Consider the following 22,445-nt stretch of genomic DNA (forward strand, 5'->3'; position numbering starts at 1 on the left):
CAAAGTCTTTCCACAAATATCTCTGAAGAATAGCGCTATATCTGTACACAAAGTTATGTTAAATAAAATATATCAATAGAGTTCTGATGTAAAATAAGTTAAGCAAAGTCAGTATGCGAAACTAGATAATATAAATATATTAAGTACCTGATATTGCTTTATGGGCCTCTCGTGGAAGTAGTTCTGAAAAGGCTATCAGAAGTAGACGTTGCATAATAACATGACAATCGTGACTTTTTAAGTGCGCAAGCTTCCCATTTTCTTCATCCACACAAGCTGAAATATCCGCAACATATTCATCCGGAAATTTAATCTCTCGCTTCAACCATCGGAGAAATATTTTTTTTGTTTCACTTGATACTAAAAACCGGAAATGGCAACTTCCCATCTTCTGTCACCTCTAATCCTTTTCTGTTACAAATAGCGGTAAGTCTAACCTTGATTTCAAATTATCTTTTGTCTTTCCAGGCACATTCAATACCGTGTTCATGATATTGTCAAAATAATTCTTCTCAATATGCATAACATCGAGATTATGTCGAAGCAACTGATTTTCCCAATACGGAAACTCCCAGAAAATACTCTTCTTTATCCAATTGTGATAATCACCATAACCATCGATATCGCGAGGTATATGTCCATTACCTCCGCAAACAACAGAACACTTCAACCCATCAATCTGGTTGATTCTCTCGTAAAGAACTTCTTCACCACTCAAAATCGAAGGTGGAAGTTCTCTAACTGATCTGTTCTTTGTGAAACTCCTCACATTTCTACGGTAAGGATGATCTTCGTGGAGAAATTTCCTGTGACAATCGAACCAACTATGTTTTCTCCCATTTCTTTGTTTTCTCCCATTTCTTAACCAGAAAGATTCTGTTTCTTCAAGACAATATGGGCAAGCAAGTCGTCCATGGGTCATCCACCCAGAAAACATACCATATGCTGGAAAATCACTTATCGTCCACATCAAGACTGCTCGCATCACAAAATTTTGTTTCTTCGACACATCATAGGTGTTTATGCTGTTTGTCCATAAATCTTTCAACTCTTCAATCAACGGCTGTAAATAGATATCCAGACTTTTCTTTGGATGCTTAGGACCAGGAACTAAAACAGAAAGAAACAAATTATCTCTCTTCATGCACATATCTGGTGGAAAATTGTATGTCGTGACCATAACGGGCCACACAGAATGATCTTGACTATGCATTCCTCCAGGATTAAACATTTCTAGGTTCCAAAGCAAACTGAGGATATACCTTCTGGACGTGTTTCCATGCTTCCCCATCTGATGGATGATGCATCTCGCCTTCGGGAGACAAATGTTCTGCATGCCATCTCATGTGTGATGCAGTCCTCTCTGATTGGTATAAATGCTTCAACCTATCTCCAATAGGCATATAAAACATCCTCTGATAAGGGATGTTTTTTCCTCCACCTTCTGCTTTTGGTTTATACCTATCCTTTCCACAAAAATGACATTTCAGTAACTTCTCATCGTCTTTCTAGAACAACATGCAGTTGTCCTCACAAACATCTATCTTGTGCATCGGTAATCCCAAAGACCATGTCAACTTCTTAATCTCATAATATGATTCTGGAGCTCGATTATTCGCTGGTAGATAATCGGTGAACGCATCACAGATTGCATTCATGCACACCTCAGACAGATTATGATCAGTCTTTATATTCATGAGTCGTGAAGACAATGATAGTCCAGAAAGCCCTTCAGCACAACCCTCGTAGATTGGTTGTTGTGCATCCTCTAATCTCTTGAAGAATATACTTGCATCTCCAGATGGCTCCTCAAAAACATTCTCATCAGATCCACCGTATGGTATATTAGTCTCCTGATATTCGTCATGAATCATGTTCTCCACTGGAGAATTTGTGCCCTCATCAACATGATCTTGAATGTTGCTTGTTGATGCTTCACCAGAATAGCCACACTGCTCTCCGTGGCTCGTCCATATAAAATAGAAATCCATAAACCCCCTTTCATATAAATGATTTCCCACCATATCTGCGTCTAAACGCTTTCGATTTAAGCACCTCGAACATGGACACAATAGATCTCCTCTGTTTTTGTATGAAGGTTGGTTTTGAGCGAATCTCAAAAATGATTCTAAACCATTGAAAAATTCTTCTGATATGGTATTATTCACTGTATCAAATCTCTTATACATCCATGCTCTGTTTTGAAAAATATTGTTGTTGTATGACATTTTACCTAAAGGAAGAAATATTTTTAGTTATAAATAATGAATTGTTCTTTAAAGAATGTTTACTACTTTCACAAGACATATATATATATGTAAATAATGAAACTATTCTTTAAATAGTTTATATAACGTTTTAAAAAACTTTAATTAGCAAAAATAAGGAATAAAATAATATTTTGTTGATTATAACAATACCGAAACAAAAGCAAAAAAATGAAGAAGATAAATTCAGGAAATTTACCAAGACCAGTGTGCAACCGTACGTTGGACTGATTATATTGTGAACTAATTTCTTTCCTTGTCACGGGTCAAAAACACAAGATTTTATTTCTTTGTCCCCTTGAGAATAGCAACTACACCACCTGCAATCATATGTTAACTAATTTAGAATGATTATGTCCTTCGAATGTCTTTTGGTAATGTAACCTGATATTTTAATAATAAAAAAAAAGTAAACTCCATCACCTGATTTCACGTGATCCAAAATATAATTGGGGCTGAGAGAATCCAAATCAGCCAGTTAAAGAGAAGTGGACTGAAGCTCCTTTGCTAGAAAATAGAGATACGGTTGGGACAGATGAAGAAAGAACTACTCTTCACCTCGTTGTAGATTTGATATCAATGCCACAATAATTATTTTAGAGTCTAGAGAGGTAGATACGTGAGAAAGTTTGTGTTAATGCTAACCTAACAATATTGCTTGGCAATTACTACAATTGATTAGACTTAAACCAACATGTCTAGCCATTAGTTTCATTTTTTGTCAAATAGTTTCATTGAACTAGTATATTCTTAATATATTTGGATATATAAATCATTAAAAATATTTTTGTCAAATTTATGCATTGTAAAGTTATAATATATCATTCTTATATATAATAAATGACTACACATTACAAATATATATAATTTGAAATTTGTGTTTGAAATAAATTGACAAATATTAAAACAACATATACAAACTGATATTAATAAAATAAAATTTATACAAAAATATATTATATAAAAATTATATGTTTTTGTATAGATATATGATATTTTTTCAACATGCGACGGATTTGCTAGGATAAAAATGTTGTTGCTATTTAGCGATATTAGTATTTGTAGCTAGTTGTTGCTAAATAGAATAATGTTGGCTACGACTTTTGTTGTAGCTAAAGTGTAGCTATCTAGCTACGGATCGCGGACGGAATCTATCCCTAGCTATATAGCTACGAATTGCTACAGATTTAGCTACAAAAATAAAATTATGTGTTCCGTCACTATCTTTCGCCATTTCTGTGGCTAAATTATTTGGCTACGGAAATACCTTCGCCAGTCCGCAGCTATTTTGATAAATTCTTGTAGTGTTTAGTGAAGAAAATTTAAAATGATAGTAAGTTAGTAACGAGTCTTCTTGCTACCCAAGTGAAGAGACTAAGAAGCAAACGCTTAAGAGAGAGGGTTTGCGGTGGGCTACAAGTAGAGCTGTAAACTGGGCTAGCCCATGTCCATTAGCCCATATCCATTTGTCCATTTATTGTTTGCTGACAGAGAGTGATCATGTCCATTAAGAACCATGTCCATTAAGAACCATACCCACTAACACCCATATTTTCATGGGCTGCCATGGGGTCCATAATGACTATTTAAGAAATTTTAAATTTTAATTTATAAGCCTACAATTATATATACAAGTTCATAAAATTAAAATTCATTCATAAATTTAAAAGTACAACAATACATAAGTTCATAACTACAACAATTCCGGTCTTGGTGGAAAAAATCGATTTTGCGGTTTTGGCGGAAAAAATCAATTTTGCAGTTTTGGCGTAAAAACTTAATTTTGCAGTTTTGACGGGAAAACTCTATTTTGCAGTTTTGGCGGAAAAACTCAATTTTGCGGTTTTGGCGGAAAACTAGATTTTCTGATTTTGGCAGAGAAAACTCGATTTTTCGGTTTTGCCACGGGGTCCATAATGACCATATAAGAAAATTTTAATTTATAAGCCTACAATTACATATACAAGTTCATAAAATTAAAATTCATACATAAATTCATAAGTACAACAATTTCGGTTTTGGCGAGAAAAATCGATTTTGCGGTTTTGGCAGGAAAACTCGATTTTCCAGTTTTGGCGGAAAATTCGATTTTGCGTTTTGAAGAAAACCTCAATTTTGCGGTTCTGACGGAAAATCTCGATTTTCTGGTTCTGGCGGGAAAATTTGATATCAAAATTTAAGCGAAAAAATCGATTTTACGATTTTAGCGGAAAAACTTAAATTTTAGAAACCTTAGGTTTTGTGACCATTGGACAGTCCACGTCCATAAAGTCCAAAACCAACAAAGATCATTTTCTTAATGGTCTTCTACATTTTGTCCAATAAAAACCAATGGAAAAAATGAGTTTGTCCATATTAACCCCGTTCGTATATGGACATGGGCAACCATTGGACGGCCTGCCCATTTGACATCTCTAGCTACAAGACTGAGGAAAAAAACTACATAACGTTAGTGAAGATCGTGGGGTGAAAAACAGATCTTTAATGATTTGGTTATAAACGAGTATTATGAAGAAAAAAAAAACTGATTACACTAGTTTATATGTGTATTTCGGCTGGTTGCAATTTGTCAAATATACAGAGAAAAATCTGCAGCTGAAAACATAGAAGATGGAGTTGTCTTTTTTTTTGTAACACGATGAATTTTTGTCTAAAATAGAATTTTTGTGGAAGAACTACCTAAAAAGTACCTAAAAATAGAATTTTTGTGGAAGAACTACCTAAAAAGTAGGATTTAATTACCGGTTAACAGAAATGATATCATGAATTTTGATTTAAAACCTGGATTCTGTGGATTTGAGTTCATAATGAATGATCCAAATAAAGGTAGTGTTGTGTAATTTAGCAGCGGTTTAATTGAGTCAACGAAATGGACTAATTAGAGCTTTGAATTGGTTAAGAACATCAACCAAGTAGAGAACTGGTTATGATTATTGCTGAGAAGATATATATTGTAGTTTAGTAGAATGTTAGAAAAACGAATTCAAAGCATAAAAACTTGAACCCTAAATGTCGTTACCAAAAATTTAAACCTTAACTCCTAAACTAAAGGGGGTGAACTCTAAACTATAATCTCTAAATCGTAGAAGGTAAAAATTAAATCCTAAACCCTAAATTTGCAAAGGAATTTCATTGCAACCATATATAGCAAATCTTTTTCATATATACCCATTGGGTTGATCAGTTAGTACTATAAAAATCTAAAAATATCCTATTATTTTACTAGTGCCTGTCCGCGCTACGCGCGAGATTTAATTATTATTTTTTGCTATTTTGGTTTGTATAGTTGTTATTTGGTCTTGTAATTTGTGTGTGAAGATGGTGAGTAGAAATGGTATCTCTATGAAAATGATCTATGTTTTAAAGTATGTTTGAGATCGATTGTTTGATTGGAAGATGGATGTATGAAGGATGGTTTATTTACTTTACTTACGGTGGTTGTATCTATATTATATAATGTTCGGGTTTTTTTTTAATTTATTTTTTACTCATAATTGGGGGAATACTTGTTGTTTATATGATTTGACCTTGGAATGATTGGTTTGTGTTTTTTTTTAAAAAATTATTTTATAGATCTTTCGTGGTTAATTGGTTATTGGTTATCTTGTTCAAACCACCAAATTTGAAAATGAGAAAGTTTAGAATAAGTTTGTTTGACGTTTTATGTAAAATTGGTTTCGAGGAATGCTATCTAAGCCCCACGTTTAGTGTATACTGTGTTATCATATATTTGAACACCAGGAACACACATGACTTAGTTTTCTTATATATATTATTTTGTGTTTGTTGATAATTTATGGTGCACACTATCTCAATGTATCATAATGAAAGTTAAGTCTTTTGGTTGCGTCACAAGTTATATGTACGATTCATATCTTTAAGTGTTTGTTTAATCTTTATAAGGCTCTAATGAATTTATGATAATCCATATGTGCCCCATATTCAACCGGTTTACAGTGGATATAGTGACTAAATTATTAGGCTTTAATGTGTTTTGAGATATATGTTAAATGATTATCCGAAGTAAGTTCGTTCAGATGATGATCCCAATAGGTTCTTCAAGTTTATATATTTTTGTCAAGTTTTTATATGGCCGTTTTTGTTCGTACTATAAAAATATAGATTTTTATTCCATATTAATTTATATATAGGATACTGCTATAGTTTTTATTTTGGAATTTAGTAGCATGCATATATTTTTGAGACATTTTTCTTTGAAAACCTATATTTTTGAGACTATTTATGGTTTACCAGTCTTACGGACAGATATTAAGTAAACTGATATCCGTTTACATTTTTGGAATTTGGTAGCATGCATGTAAATTTAGTTGTTTTACATTTATTCAAAATTTGTTTTATATTGATTATGATATTAAGTAAACTGATGGTGATTGGGTGTAGAACACAAACCATGGATTAGTGTTGATTGACATGCAAAACATGTATTATTTCTTGAATGCTTATTTTCAAGATTCGTAGTACTTTTGTTTCTAACTTGTTTATTTTTCCGAAAATGGTAGTTTAAACAATGTGTAAATGAGTTTATTTTAAAACTAAAAGTATTGTTATTCGTTTTTTGTAATAGTAAATATCTAAAATTAAGTAAACACCACAAAAATCTAATATTGAGTGGTACTTTTCTTTTGCCAGCTGAGTGTTATCATTTAAAATGTACACCACTAAATATTTTATATGTCATTATATTTAATACTCTCTATGCTCCTAAATGTAGGATGTTTTACAGAATTTTGATGTTCTAATATAATATATAAGATGTTTTTATTTTCTTAGGTAACTTTTATTTTATTAAAAATTGTGTTCCCAATCATATTTTAATAGTCTATTTTGAAATTGGTTGAATAACATTAATTTATAGTTTTAATGATATTTCCTAAAAAAAAATAGTTTTCTTAATATGTGTGTTTCTACCTAAACATCTTATATTTAAGAATCTTATATTTAGGAACAGAGGAAGTACTAAAGAAACATCTTATCCAAATAACCTATTAAGATTTTAAATAGTACTGATTATTAGAATATATTTTTCTTTTTTTTTTCTTTCCCTTTTCTCCCCCAATTGACATCTTTCTAGGGTTTCGTATCTCGCTGCAATGGGGAAGAGGAGGTCAAGGGCAAAGCCTACTACAACGACGCGAATGGACAAGCTTGACACTGTCTTTAGCTGTCCTTTTAGCAATCACGGCTCTAGTGTCGAATGCCAAATTAATATGAAGGAGGTGATTGGTATTGCCACTTGTAGAATCTGTGAAGAAAGCTTTAGCACTACTATCACAGCTTTGAGTGAAGCTATAGACATCTACAGCGAATGGATTGATGAGTGCGAGTGTCAATGCTAGCTGTGGAAGATGATGTTGAGCAAGAAGAGGAAGTAGAGGAAGAAAAAGTATATGAAGAAGAAGGAGAAGTGGAGGAAGAGGATGATGAAGATGAACGTGTGTCTGTTAAAAGGAAGTTTAACTACCGAGACGATTGATCTTTATTATAAACCATGCAAGTCCTTTTAGACATTTCGCTTATGTTGTAATATCTACTGACACTCGTTGTTATCTATCTTTTTTTTTTTGAAAAAATTTTAAATTTATTCACTTCAAAAACCCTTTTTACAAGCTACTGCTACCTTTTATAGACATGAAAAGAAAACTAAGAAGAAAGAAAGAATCAAAATTCATCTCCTCCCAAACCATATTTCCATGGCCTTCTCATGCTTATTCCCTGTTCTTCCTCTAAGCAAAGAGATTCTGTTCCGAACCAACTTGTCCAGATAACTAATCAGTAGACTAGAGGGCTTTGGGGGCTCTCCAACTCGACGAACATTACGCTCAAACCAGATAGCATAAACCGCTGCTTGAAAGCAGTATCTGACCAAGAATGTCAATGTTTTCCCCTGCACCCCAGACACCATTAGTTGAACCAAAAGTGACCATTGTTTCGGACAGTTAGGGCCTGCCAGGTCCTTTATGATTCCTTTCCAGACTTCATCTGAGTAAGGACATTAAAAAAACAAGTGATCTCTATTTTCTGCTGCAGTGTGACAAAGCCAGCAAGTAGTGACAGCTTGAGGGTTCCACTTAAGAATCCGGTCACCCGTCGAGAGCCTGTCGTGAGTCGCTAACCACGCAAGGAAAGCATACTTAGGAGTAGCTTCAGGGAACCAAACACCTTTGTGCCATAAAACCTTTGGAGACTGAGATCGTATGAGTTTCCATGTTTGGGAAGAGGAGAAAACAGGACGAAAATTTCCATTTTCCCTCTTCCAAAGGTAGATATCCTCTTGTTGGCCAAGTCCTTGATCCCTAAGTTTGATGATCTCCTGCTCAATTTGCACCAGGACAGCAGTTCTGTGTCTTCGACATCTGTAAATCTGGATTGTCCTCTCCACTGTTGCATTAATCGGAATTCCGAGAGAAATGCATCCTCTATCTCCTGTCCACTCAATCAGCTTACCTAACGCAGACCACTGGTCATACCAGAAAGATGTCAACGCTCCATTCTGAATGTCTACTCTTATAAGTTGCGAGGCTAGAGGGCGAAGCTTTAGAAGTTTCTTCCACATCCATGAACCCAAAGAGCTTGAGTCCTTAACACTCCAGAAAGAACCTTTCCTTATGAGATACCTATGAATCCACTGAAGCCACAAAGCAGACCGAGTCGAAAGAATGCGCCATATTAATTTTAAACAGGAGACCTTGTTTACCTCCCTCAGAGATCTTAGACCCAAGCCACCCTCATCTTTCGGAGAATAGACATCAGACCAAGATATTTTTGCCTTCTGAGTGGACATAACAGGTCCTGACCAGAGGAAAGCAGAACACATACTATTGATGTCTTGGATACACTGATTTGGCAAGCGGAAAGCTGACATCCAAAAGTTTGTCAAGCTATAGATTACCAAGCCAATAAGCTGTAAACGACCAGCAAACGAGAGACGTCGTGCAGTCCAAGATCTTATCTTCGATCTGATCCTCGAGATTAAAGGAGAGTAATCATTAACCATCATTTTTTTGACATTAGAGGAAGACCGAGGTATTTGAATGGGAGGGAACCTGCTTCAAACGGGAACTGCTCAAGAATTGCGACATTGTCCTCATCAGTAACACCAGCCATATACAGGGTTGATTTATCAAGGCTGATATTCAACCCCGACATTTTTGCAAACTCCCGAAAAACATCCAATATACCCTCAATAGAATTCTTTTTCCCATCTGAGAAGACAAGAACATCATCAGCAAAGCAGAGGTGTGTGAGGCTTAAATCCTGACAGTAAGGATGATAACCGATACGCTTCTGCTTTGCTGCTTTGTCGAGAAGTTTAGACAGCACTTGCATACAAATCACAAATAGATACGGCGAAAGAGAACATCCCTGCCTGAGCCCTCTCTTGCTGTTCAAATACCCTGCTAGCTCTCCATTTATCTGAATAGAGAAAGAGGCAAGCTCGATACACTTTTTGGTCCACAAGATAAATCTCTCCGGAAGGTTAATCGCTGAAAGGACTGAGAGTAGAAAGGGCCACTGAACAGAGTTGAAAGCCTTGGAGATGTCTATTTTGACCGCACACCTAGCTGACACTGTATCCTTGTGATAGTTTTTTTACAAGCTCCGAAGCCAATAAAACATTCTCCATAAGGAGCCTATCTTTGACAAACGCCGACTGGTTCGAAGATATGAACTCCGGAAGCAGTCATTTCAAGCGATTAGCCAAGATTTTGGAGATGACCTTATAGATCACGTTGCAGCACGAAATGGGTCTGTAATCCTTCATAGATATGGCATCATCTTTCTTGGGAATGAGCGCCAATATCGTGGAGTTGATCCCTTTTGGAAGGAAACCTTTATCAAAGAAAGACTGCACTGCATTGACGAAATCCCTACCAGTGATAGCCCAAGTGGCTTTGAAGAACTCACTGGAGTAACCATCCGGACCAGGAGATTTATCCGCTGCCATTGCAAAGATAACCTTTCTGATCTCTTCAGCAGAAACCTCTCGGATTAGCATATTCTTATCTTCTTCAGCGCAAGCAAAGTCCAAGAGAGATTTGAGCTCATCACTACTTACACCACTGTAATCAGGAGGGGTGTGGTTAAGAAAGTTGCAGAAATAATCCACTGCTTCTTTCTTGATGTCTTCTTGATTATCTGCAATAGAGCCATCAGCTCTTTTAATCTCTCTGATTGAGTTGCGGACCTCCCGGACTTTGGCCGCCCTCTGGAAATTCTTGTTGTTTCCATCACCCACTCCCAACCAAAAAATCTTAGCCTTTTGACTTAGCACTCTCTCTTCCAGCTTAGCGAGAAAAACCCATCTCTCCAACGCTTCTGATTCAGCCATCATATTGAGCTGGGTAGGATCGACGAGGGTCTTGGTTTGACACTCACATAGCTTTGAGTAAGCGACTTTTGTCTTTTTTGAGATATCACCCACTTTCTCCTTACTCAGCTGCTTTAGTGCTGGTTTTAGTGCCTTTAACTTCTATGATAATCTGAATATAGCAGATGTAGAGTTGAACAAGGGCTCCGTTCCCGACCAGAAATCATTTACCAACGGAAGGAACTCTGGCATATCCGCAACCGCGTTTATAAACTTGAACGGCTTCCTTGGTTTCAACACCTCAGTTTGAATCAATATCCTACATCTTTGGTGGTCCGAGCACCCACCTGCCTCGAAAACACAATAAGATTGAGGAAACATCCTTAACCAGTCTTCATTCATCAAAGTACGATCTAGCTTCTTACAGATAACACCATTATCTCTTTTATTACACCACGTAAACCTCGGGCCCTGATAAGACATGTCCATGAGAGAGGCGTAATTACTTCTTGGAAATCCCTCATACCTAGAGAATCGTAAGTACCGTTGTGATCCGAATGCTCCACACCATTCAAGATCTCGTTAAAATCTCCAAAGATTATCCAAGGCGACTTTTGAATAAGAGGAGAGTCATGGTGAGCCTTTATGTCTCTCCAGAGTTCTTTCCTCTCCTCCTCCAGGTTGAAACCGTAGACAAATGAGCAGAAAATCTCCTCTGCCATCTCCTCCAATAGAATTGAACAAGTAATCATCTGAGCGCTCTGGAAACATGGAGTGACTGTCACCAACGGACTCCATACTATCCAAATTCTCCCCAAACGATGATGATCGTAGTTAGTGATATAAGACCAGTTCGGAAAAATCGTATCTAGTATCCTCTTAGCTTTATTTTCTTTCACCCGAGTTTCAATCAAACAACCAAACTGAAAGCCACACTTCCTTACCCAATTTTTAACCACCAAATGTTTTGAAGACTTATTGAATCCCCTTATATTCCAAAAGAATCCAGACATTATTGATGACGACAGGATTTCTTTTTATTCAGCTCGCTGGGACCAACCTCCTGCGCTTTCTGAACAGATGTATCACCCAAAAACTTATGCTTCATTTTTGAATCTCTAGGGAGAGATTGACGTTGTATAACTCCTTCTTTAACCTTTCCTACAGCCCCCACAGGAGATTTTAGAGAATCATCTGTCTGCAGCTCAAAATCTTTCACAGGTTCTGTTATTTCACCCTCCTCCTCTTCCTCTCTCTCTTCCTCTTCCTCAGAGCTCAACACAGAAAAACGAGAGTTTGTGAGGATAGAATCCTGAACAGACTCCCCCACTCTGTTAGTTGTGGTAGGAGATCGACATGATTTCCCAGGCGAGACATCCAACCACTCATGTTCCTTTTCTTGAATAGAGTTTTCTTGAGCTACTTCCGCAGCCTCCGGCATCTCTATTGCCTTCCCAGTTTCCCGGAGCGACTCTTCACTCACCACTAACACTTCAGTGGTCTGCTCAGAGCTTACTTCAATCTGCTCCACTACAATCTCTTTCTCCATAATCTTATTTTTTTCATCCAGGTTACCAATCTGCATCACTTCCACCACTTGTTTAAGATCATGCGACTCCACTATTGTGGCATTTTCTTTTTCCCCCCCCCCCCCGGCTGGCTTCCACTCTTACACTTTCTTTCTCTACCTGCACTTCAGGGAGGTCTATTTGCTCTTCTCTAGTAATTGGGCATGTTTTGTGACCCCATTTACCACATTTGAGACACTTCGATGGCAGCCTCGGGTAGGAGTATTCCACCAAAATGTCTTGACCTTGTATGTTGAAGTTCATCTTAGCTGGTAGCTCCTTCGTAAGATCCGCTTTCACAAAAATCTTAGCAACATCCAGATTCAAACATTGAGCTGTTTCTGGATGTAGCCTCACTGGACTGCCCACCGGACTTGCCACAAAACTAAGTCCTTGCCACGAGAACATACTCAAAGGAACAATTTTCAAATGAACCCACATTGGTATTGATTGCGCTGGAGCCTTCTCCTTTTCAGCCACCGGCGACCATTTAGTCATAACCACCGGAATGCCCGCAAGATTCCACATTCCTCTCCGAAGAACCCTGTTTCGATCCGCTTGGTTAAGAATCCTGAACTTCATCGAAGTGGGGTTCACCTCAAAAACATCAATCATCTTTTCCTTATCATTTAAAGCCCAAATTTTGTTGACAATGGCATGAACTTTGGCTATATGAGGAGCAGTATCCAGAAACTTCCCCACAAGGAAATCATCCCATAAGGGAGCAACATCCTTCGTGATCTCATCTGGAACAATAACCGATCCAACACCATCCTTCATCGTCACCTCGACATCGTATTTCTTCAGGATTTTCTGCCCCAGAACAGCTCCAACCCACGAACCTTTGTTTCCTCCTAAACCAACCGAAAAAACCATCTCCACCCCTGGAGAGACCGGAGCCTTTCCCTGGGAAGCCAAAACCCCAACGTCTGTCATCGGAACCCCGTAGACGGTGCCGGCAAAACCTAGCCGTACAAATCGATTCCCAAAACCCTTATCGCCTTCTTTTTTCCCCAGAGCAAAACGGTGCATTGTTATCTATCACCATCGTTTCCTTTTGTTTTACATTTACTGAAACAGTAATCTCAGCTCTGTACACATAAAACCTAACGAAGATCGAGAAGAAGATGAGGTTAGTGTAAATCTTACTGGAAAGCATGATCTTATTCATGAATTTACAAGAGTATATATAATACAAGATCTCCACCGACTATTGGACTTTAAGATATATCCTACTAATTACATCATTATCAATATCTTAACAAGTATATCTCTAAATATATGTCATTATCCTCTAATACTCCCCCTCAAGTTGGGAATATGAAAATTTTTTACTCCCAACTTGAACAACAATACTTTAAACTGAGCTTTTCCAAGTGCTTTTGTGAGCACATCTGCCACTTGCTCTGTCGTCCTGACATGAACTGTCTCTAGCGTACCATCTTGAATTGCATCTCGAACTTGATGGCAGTCAGACTCTATGTGTTTGGTCCGCTCGTGAAAAACAGGATTGGCAGCTATATAGATAGCTGACTTACTGTCACAGAACATTTTCGAAGGCTTGTCTTGTTTTTCTCCCAAGTCACCAAGCAATCGTCGCAGCCACTTGAGTTCCCTTGTAGCTTACGCCATAGATCTATACTCGGCCTCAGCCGACGAATGAGAGACCACTCCTTGCTTCTTGGTTTTCCATGACACTGGCGAGTCTCCAACCAACGTGACATACGCACTCAACGATCTTCTAGTCAATGGACATGTGGACCAATCCGAATCACAGTAAACAGACAAACTCAGGTCACTATTCGAACTCAACATGATCCCTTGTCCAGCAGTCCCTTTAAGATATCTAACCACCCTCAGAGCAGCCTCCCAATGTCCCTGTCGTGGTTTCATAAACTGTGACAAAATATGTACTGAATATGATATGTCTGGTCGCGTTATCGACAAGTAAATCAAGCGCCCCACTAATCTCATGTACTTCTCAGCATCTCCAAGAAAGGAACTCGTATCGAGTCCCAATTTATGTTGCTGCTCCATAGGTGTCACCGCTGGTTTAGCTCCAAGTAAACCGACATCTGATATCAAGTCCAAAGCATACTTTCTCTGCGACAACATGAAGCCTTCTGCACCACGTCCCACTTCGATTCCAAGGAAATCTTTTAGTTTCCCTAAATCTTTCATATGAAAGCAGGTACTCAAGTACTCCTTAAACTTGGTCACCACCTTCATGTCATTGCCACACACGAGTAAATCATCCACATATATAAGTACTCTTAGCTCGACTCCCTTCCTTGAATACACGAACAACGAATAATCAGCATAAGAGTGCTTGAATCCATATTCCTTAAGCGCGTCAGTTAGCTTAGAAAACCAACATCTCGGAGCTTGACGCAACCCATAAATTGCCTTATGTAACTTACACACTTTGTTCGGATCAAACGTTTTAAAGCCTTGAGGAAGCTTCATATGCACCTCCTCCTTAAGATCTCCATGGAGAAACGCATTGTGCACGTCCATATGATGCACAATCCATCCTTTACCAGCAACCACTCTTAACAGTCCTCGCACTGTTGTCATCTTAGCCACAGGTGCAAATGTCTCCTTAAAATCTCCATCTTTCACTTGTCTGTTTCCCAAAGCTACCAGTCTTGACTTGGGTCTTTCCATTGTACCGTCAGCATTGTACTTATACTTATACACCCACATGTTGCCAATAGCTTTCTTTCCTGGTGGAAAATCAACTATACTGAACGTCTTGTTATCTTCAAATGCCACAATCTCCTTTTGCATTGAATCATGCCAAATCTTCTGTCGTACAGCTTCTTTGTAGCTCCTTGGTTCTTGTCCATTTGTTTTACCTGGAACTATCGACGAAGACTCTGACTCAGGCGCAGGAGCAGTTAGATCGTGATGAGATTTATCTTTCAAATACTGAGCATTGTAGCTGACATAATCTTGCAGTTTTACTGAGGGAACCTTTTGTCTGCACCCTCTCCCCATCTCAGGCTATACACTTTCCTCTGGCGCTGCTACTGTTGCTACTTCTGTTCCCTGATCAGTACTTTGTTTCTCATCAACGTCCAAGTCTGCTCTCTGATCAGTACTTTATTTCTCAGTAACTACTACCGGTTCTCCTGTTTCTGCAACCACTACCGGTTCTCCTGCTACAGCTCTTTCTTTCTCCTGAGTCACACTCCCCCTGTCTTCTGCCACCATGTCTATTATCCAGTCATCATCAGGTCCTCCCGTTAGTACCTTTGGCTCTGCAACTCCGCTTCCAATGTTTTGACTGAACGGGAACACATCTTCTATGAAGCTCACGTCCCTCGACACTAAGAACTTGTTACTTTCAAGATCAAACACCCTCCAGGCCTTCTTCCCGAAAGGATACCCCACAAAAACACATTTCCTACTTCTCTCCCCAAGCTTATCCTTGTCTCGATCTCTTCTATGAACGTAACACAATGACCCAAACACTCTCAGGGTCTCATACGCTGGGTTGTCCCAAATAACTTCTCATATGGTGAGCTTCCGTTTAACACCTTGGACGGCGTCATATTGATAAGATGCGTTGCAGTAGAGATAGCCTCACCCCAAAATTTAACCGGCATTTTAGCTTAAAACAGCAGCGCTCTCGTCACATTCAAGATGTGTCTGTGCTTCCGCTCCACACAACCGTTTTGCTGTGGTGTGTTAACACAACTTGTTTGATGTATAATCCCCTTGTCTTGAAAGAACTCTCTCAAGCTCATAAACTCTGAACCATTATCGCTTCTCACTTTCTCCACTGATAATTTGAACTGTATTTCAGCATAAGCATAAAAACGCTGAAGAACTTTCTTCACTTCTGGCTTCGCAAGCAGTAAATAAGTCCACACCGCTCTTGAGAAGTCGTAAACAACCGTTAAGAAGTATACAGCCCCACACGATGCAGGTACTCTGTAAGGTCCCCATACGTCTACATGAATCAATTCAAAACACTTGTTTGTTTTATTAATACTATCACTGAAAACATCTCTTGTCTGCTTTGCTCTAAAGCACACGTCACACGGACTAGAACAAGCTTTATTTGAAACACCAGAAAGCTCAAATATAGAAGAAGAAATCGCAAAAGCAGGATGTCCTAGTCGCCTATGCCACAATTTGTACACACACGGTCCCTTGCTCTGTTTCCAAAAGCAGAGCTATTGCTCTCTGTTCTTGCCGCATAACCAGTAGCATCTCTAGTATCTCGACGATTAGCATTATCTTCAGAATGTCCCTCTCGTCTTGACACGAACCCAATAGCCTCTTGGGAAACAGCTTCTCTAGCTTTAGCTGCATTCAGTCGCGCTTCCTCTCTTATCACTTTAGCGTAGACCTTCCCCAAGTCTGGTAACTCGCCGGCCTCGATTATGGCTGTTACTACATTACCAAACCTAGAATCATCCAGCCCCATAATGAACTGGTGCACCCTCTCATCTTTGCGTTCTTTCTCGTACGTTGCTGCAGCCCAGCAGCTACACGCCGGTGGAGGTTTGTAAGTCTGCAACTCCTCCCACATCATTGCTAGACGACCGTAGTAGTCTATTACAACTTCTCCGTTTTGTCGACAAGCCGCCAATTGCTCCATTAGTTGATGAATCCGAACTTTGTTTCCAACTTCAAATCTTTTCTTCAAGTTTTCCCAAAGTTTGTTAGCTTCGGTGATGAAAGTCATTGTCGATCTGACCCTCAGTTCGATGGAAGATCTGATCCACCCCACTATCATTGAGTTTACACTCAACCACGACTCCAACTCTGGACTGTCGTCACCTGGTTTAGGTAAGGTTCCATCGATGAAACCTGTTTTCTTCTTTGCCCTAAGAGCATTGAACATCTCCATGGCCCATTCATTGTAGTTGTCACCTTTCAGTTTCACAGACGTGATCACCGCGCCCGGATTATCTGATGAGTACAAAGCATACGGTGAGTTCACCATCGTCTCCTGTTTCACCGCTAGTTGCTTATCATCTTGATCACCCATGTTTTAATCACGAGTATTTTCTCAACTCCTTTGAACAATTTTTATTCAGATCTCCGCTCTGATACCATGTAAATCTTACTGGAAAGTTTATCTTATTCATGAATTTACAAGAGTATATATAGTACAAGATCTCCACCGACTATTGGACTTTAGGATATATCCTACTAATTACATCATTATCAATATCTTAACAAGTATATCTCTAAATATATGTCATTATCCTCTAATAGTTAGTCAAGTTTAGAACCGTCAAGAGGAAGAAATGATAATCATTCTTGAGCGGGGTTTGAGATTTAAAAATAAATTAGACTATATTTTTCACATTAATTTTCTTATATATAATATATTCATTATATATTTGGCAAAGTGTATCATATTTTTCGTTGACCTTGTTCTACGATAAAAAAAAATCATAAGTAGATATCATTATTCTTGTGACAAAAAAAAAACAAAAAAAAAGATATAATTCAAGTTCAGCATACAAAACACACACGCACCAACAACCCTATCAGAGAAACTCATACCATCAAGCTCGTTGCCCTCGAGTCTCCTAAAAACGATGAACCAAAAAATGAAAGGCCGAATCTTTAACACATACCACGTCCTCACCATACCTCAGCCACAAGACCTACACTCACAAAAAGAGTAACAATAAGACTCAAAACTCCTCGAAACGTCTGTGGCACTTTCAGCATCATCAAAATTGAATATTAGTTAAATCATATGCATATAGATCAAGGGTGAAACTTATATCATTTGCTCACAATTGCTAAAGTCTTCAACTTGTTTAGCCTTCCTCTTGTAGACAAGATGATGGAGTTGCTTTCCTCTGTAAACTTCCTGCAACAATCCACCACAAAGCACAAGTGTAACTCTGTTGTCTTTCACTGTACTCTGCTCCACAACAGTAGCAAAACTCATGCCCACACATACAAAGAACACAAAGAGATATCTCAACATTGATATAAGAAACCACAAAGCCAAACAATATATAGATATGAAACGTTCTATGGGTGTATGTCTTACGGGCAAGTCATGTGGTTGCAGCCTTGAGCAATTAAAATCATTACACGACATTGCTGACATCGTCTCCACCTCTTATACCTAGCCAAGCGATGCAATATGATATCATCTTGATATATTTACTGAACCTGAAGAATCTGAAACTCTTCACTGCTCATAGATTCACGCCAAGGAACATTACGGTCCACACACGCAAACCTCTCACAGAATGGACACTTCACACAACAACTATTCTCTGTCTGACTGTAGAGGATGGATTCGACCATCCCTCAAGGCCCAAAGAACAGACTGCCCGGACCATACAAGGTGTAGCAACAGCTCGGCGCAGCGGCTCGGAGCGCCGATCTCTCGGCGCAATGCGAGGGTACTTTTGTTCACTCGCGCTTCGACTAAACGCATCCGACTAAATGGCTCCTCGAAGCCATGCGGACTTCTCGGCCCAGCGAGTTTAAAGCCCACGAAGGCGATGCAAGCTCGGTCACAGGAGAACACCAAGTCGACTATAAAAGAGAGGAGGGGTGCAACGTAAAGAGGATCCGAAATCACTCATACATACTTGGCGGCTAGATTAGGGTTTTACCTTTATTATCTCGCCGTATTGTATCTTTCCGGTAAAGATCTTCGAGCTCCGGTTCTTTTCCCTTCACGCATTCCCTTTTCTTGTAACAGACGAAACGCTTTTCCGACTATCAATAAGACGTCTTTGCTTAACCCACATCTAAAACCGAACGTTCCCTCGTTCAGTACCGTTTCCCGATCAAACAGTTGCCGCCCACCGTGAGGCCTCTAGCAAAGTAACGTCGACAAGATGGCGACGAGCAATGATGGCTCTTCCTCTGGAGAAGAGCGTGAAGCCCCTGAAGCGACGCCGACGTCCTTTCCTGTGACTCCGACGCCACTACCACCCGCTTCCATAGAAACCATCATGGCGCGACTTGCACAGCAAGACGCAGCCCAGAAGGCAGCGACCGACCAAATCGCGGCGCTCGCAAAGATCTTAGCCCCTCTCACCGCGAACGTGGAAGCCTCGACGGCGCAGTACCGAAGACATCTGTTTAGCACGGAGAGAGCCACCGCCACGGATCTCTGGAATCTCAACCATGCTAACGGGCAAAGCCTGAGGGATTTTATGGAAAAGTTCAAGTCCATTGTCTCGAAAGTCGACGTACAAGACCACATAGCCGTGGAGTCCTTGATTAACACCCTCCATATTAAATCACCATTCCTAGTAGACCTTTACCGACACCCGACGAGATCAGTGTCGGATGCTATCGCTCGATCCAACAACTTCATTCGAATGGGGGGAGATACCAGAGCGAAGGCGGCGAAAGAAGCGGCAGGAAAACAAACACCCGCCCGAACGAACGACACTCGTCAGGAACCACGACAACACTCTAACGGCGGAAAATCCAACCAGAATAAGGGTTACATGAACGTGGTGGATGACGAAGAGTCCCTGGCCTCTGCAGTCATCGTGCGAGACAAGGTATGGAATCATTGGGATCGAGACACCGCACAGAAGACATCTAGTTCCCCCGAGCCAGCGAGCTCGAGCGGTGCCGAAGCATACAAATGGTGTTCGTATCACGAAGTCAAATCACACGATACGAAGGACTGTAAAGTTCTCTACGGACATTTCCTCAGGTCAGCCGAAAGTGGTAAAATCGAGATAGAATCTCCCACACCGAAGCCGAGAAGCAATAAAAGCTGGAGCAAAAACAAGGAGAAAAAAGCTCAGAAATCTCAAGCCAAGGCTCCTCGGAACGAAGAACGAGCTAGCCCTGAGAAAGCCCAAGTGAACAACCTCAATCTCGAAGAAGAGTCGACTGACGAGGAACGACCAAAGAACCGGCGACGAGTGGAAGTAGTTCTATCTCGAACTGACGACTCCTCGGATGATGAAATCCCGCCAATAGCACCCGATTTGCGCGACAAATTAAAAAGACAAGCAGGCTCTGAGGATCTACGTGCCTTGCTAAAACGAAAAAACCGCGAGGGTATCAGTGAGCAAGACGGATCTCAGGACAACCCTCAACGAGACAAAGGAGAAGAAAGTTGCCTGCAACCTCAAATCACTGATTTACGGGAGCAGATCAATTCTAAAGCTGAAGACCTACGAGTCAAGCTTAGTCAGTCTAAAAGGCGCAACTTACGACGACGTCTCGAAAAGACGGAACAATGTCCCAGCACGGCCCCTTAAGCAGAAAGTAACATCGGCGACCTGCGGATACAACTGGAATTGATGAAGGCTACGCATACCTCGCATCTCAACGTAATAATGGGCGGCTCACCCCCGGGCGGGGATTCGGTACGAGCCGTAAAAGATTATAGATGACAAGCCATCACTGCGCAGAAGTGGCCCCCACAAGTCGAGGTTGATCATCATATCTCTTTCTCAGCGACCGAAAAAAGGGATCGAGCAGTTGCTCAGAGAAAGGCTCAGAAGAAGCGAGCTGACGCAGCTGAGGACGAGCTTTCCATCGCTCGTTCCACTATCAAAGCCCTGGAGCTCTGAAAGTCAAGTCTCATGGAGGAGATGGGAGTCAAAGCCGCGAAACATAAGAAAGATTTAGATAGACTCAGGGACTCGCGAATCTACGAGGTCACGAAGGAGAGGGCGAGGGTCGAAACCGAGAGGTTGCAAAGTACAATAAGCACTTTGGGAACCTCCCCGACTGGTGGGCTCGTTACGCGCCGTTCGACACAGCGTGGATGCTGCAGAGTCAGGCACTCAGAACTAAGAAGTTCCTTGAAGCTTTGAAAGCTAGTGGCCGCGACATCCCTCAAGAGACCATTGACATGTTTGCTGCCCAAGAGGAGCAGTTTGAGAGGGAATTTGTGAAGCTAAACACCGGCGAGATTCCTGAGGACGACTTGGCTCTGTCTTCGCTTAGGCTCGTCTCGCAGTTTGTCGATATGCGAGCCTTCATGGGTCTCGACCGGCACAGATCCAATGCGCATATGATCGATCTGAGGACTGCTGTTGCCCTTCAAAGTCCTGCTAATCGTCTCGAGGCTTCGATTACTCCTTCTTGTTCCTCGGGACATGATACCTCAGGAGGCAGTGTGCTGATCCCCGTTGTTCAAACCGTCAGCGAGGGGACGACCTTGGCGTTAGAGCAGGCCCGGACCGCTGTCTTCGAGATCTCTGATTCCTCGGCTGCTGACCAAGAGGACGGCCAGGATGGGGAATCGAACAAGGATGAGGGCGATGAAGGGGCTGACAAGGGCCAAGGTGAAGAAGCAGATGATTCCCAGGACAACCCTCTTGACGATCTACATAGGGTTCGTGAGAGTGAGACGACTCCTCACGTCGAAGACGAATGCGCAGATCATTCGGCGAGTGTGGACCCTCCAAGACCGTCCGTCGGTGATGACGTTGCTGCGTAGGAGCTGGCTGAATATGCAGAGGAGTGACTTCTTCGTCCTTCTCGAATTTTAAACTCTCTCTTTCCTTTTGTAATTTGACTTGACTCAGAGTGGTCTTTTGTTTGCTTTGAAGACTATGAATTCTGCTCTATTTATCTTACTTCCTCAGATTCCAAGTACTCAACAAATAGTAGAATTGCTGTTTGAGTTCTCAAAGGGTCGTGAGAGAGTATAGACTTTTTAGGGCACTTAGTAAATATTGACCGAAAGCGGTGATGTAGAGCATGTGATTCACGCTGTACCGAAACAATGGTATCGTCGTTTTTGACGTTATTTCGTGTTGATTGCCAATTTAACGGACTTGCGGCCGTATGTTGCCTGGTCGTTAGTTGTTAAGTTCTTTCGCTCGTTGGTGCCGTTATCCGTGCGTCAACTAGATACGGGTCAAAGGCGGGTAACTTAAGACCACAAGATTTTTAAATGGTGATGGTTCCTAATCAGATTCCAAAGTAACTTCTAAGCATTTGGTCGGCCAAACCTTACTTAATAAATTATGAAATGGATAGGAGTCATCATTTTGTACATATCAGCTAATGCTGTGATATGACCAGGTTCCCACGAGTATGTGTCTGATCAGGACATTCTCGATAGTGGGGTGTGAATGCCAGTACGTTCGTTCGAGATGCCAGGGCGAGCTCGTGTGGGCATCGCATTGATTGTGCGACTTCTCGAGGGAGAAGTTTGTTTTTTTTGTTACAGCTGGACTGGTTAAGGCTGACTACGTACCCCCTTTGTGGAGGATCAAGCCATTCGTAGTTCTTTGTTTTTCGAGTAAAAGTGGCTGGGAAAGCGCATTTACTCGGGTTTTTTTTTTATTAGACGAG

General features: G+C 40.4%; 2 protein-coding genes and 1 pseudogene across 2 annotated transcripts; 1 reads left to right on the forward strand and 2 right to left on the reverse strand.

The window, feature by feature from the left end:
* Positions 1-400: 400 nt before the first annotated feature.
* LOC106454022 lies at positions 401-2,024 on the reverse strand. Its single transcript, XM_013896206.1, has 3 exons — positions 1,570-2,024; positions 1,263-1,461; positions 401-1,063 (listed from the first exon to the last, which is right to left on the reverse strand). Exons 1-3 carry the CDS (start codon positions 2,022-2,024, stop codon positions 401-403), a joined length of 1,317 nt encoding a protein of 438 aa, XP_013751660.1.
* Positions 2,025-7,057: 5,033 nt separating this feature from the next.
* Positions 7,058-7,858, forward strand: LOC106345346 (annotated as a pseudogene).
* Positions 7,859-11,608: 3,750 nt separating this feature from the next.
* Positions 11,609-13,729, reverse strand: LOC125575500. The gene is made up of 2 exons (XM_048744051.1): positions 12,285-13,729; positions 11,609-12,175 (listed from the first exon to the last, which is right to left on the reverse strand). Exons 1-2 carry the CDS (start codon positions 13,194-13,196, stop codon positions 11,609-11,611), a joined length of 1,479 nt encoding a protein of 492 aa, XP_048600008.1. The 5' UTR covers positions 13,197-13,729.
* Between the last annotated feature and the right edge of the window lie 8,716 nt (positions 13,730-22,445).

Source organism: Brassica napus, chromosome C1 (genome assembly GCF_020379485.1).
Source record: "Brassica napus cultivar Da-Ae chromosome C1, Da-Ae, whole genome shotgun sequence".
NCBI classification, from domain to species: domain Eukaryota; kingdom Viridiplantae; phylum Streptophyta; class Magnoliopsida; order Brassicales; family Brassicaceae; genus Brassica; species Brassica napus.

Bases quoted from the DNA above. Each gene is read 5' to 3' on its own strand.
- LOC106454022 (XM_013896206.1), bottom strand. From the start codon at position 2,024: ATGGTGGGAAATCATTTATATGAAAGGGGGTTTATGGATTTCTATTTT. The intron at 1,462-1,569 runs GTCTTTGGGATT...TGGAAAGGATAG, and splicing joins GAGATTAAGAAGTTGACATG to GTATAAACCAAAAGCAGAAG. The intron at 1,064-1,262 runs GTATATCCTCAG...ATCTATTTACAG, and splicing joins CATGGAAACACGTCCAGAAG to CCGTTGATTGAAGAGTTGAA.
- LOC125575500 (XM_048744051.1), bottom strand. From the start codon at position 13,196: ATGCACCGTTTTGCTCTGGGGAAAAAAGAAGGCGATAAGGGTTTTGGG. The intron at 12,176-12,284 runs GTAGAGAAAGAA...GAAGTGATGCAG, and splicing joins TAGACCTCCCTGAAGTGCAG to ATTGGTAACCTGGATGAAAA.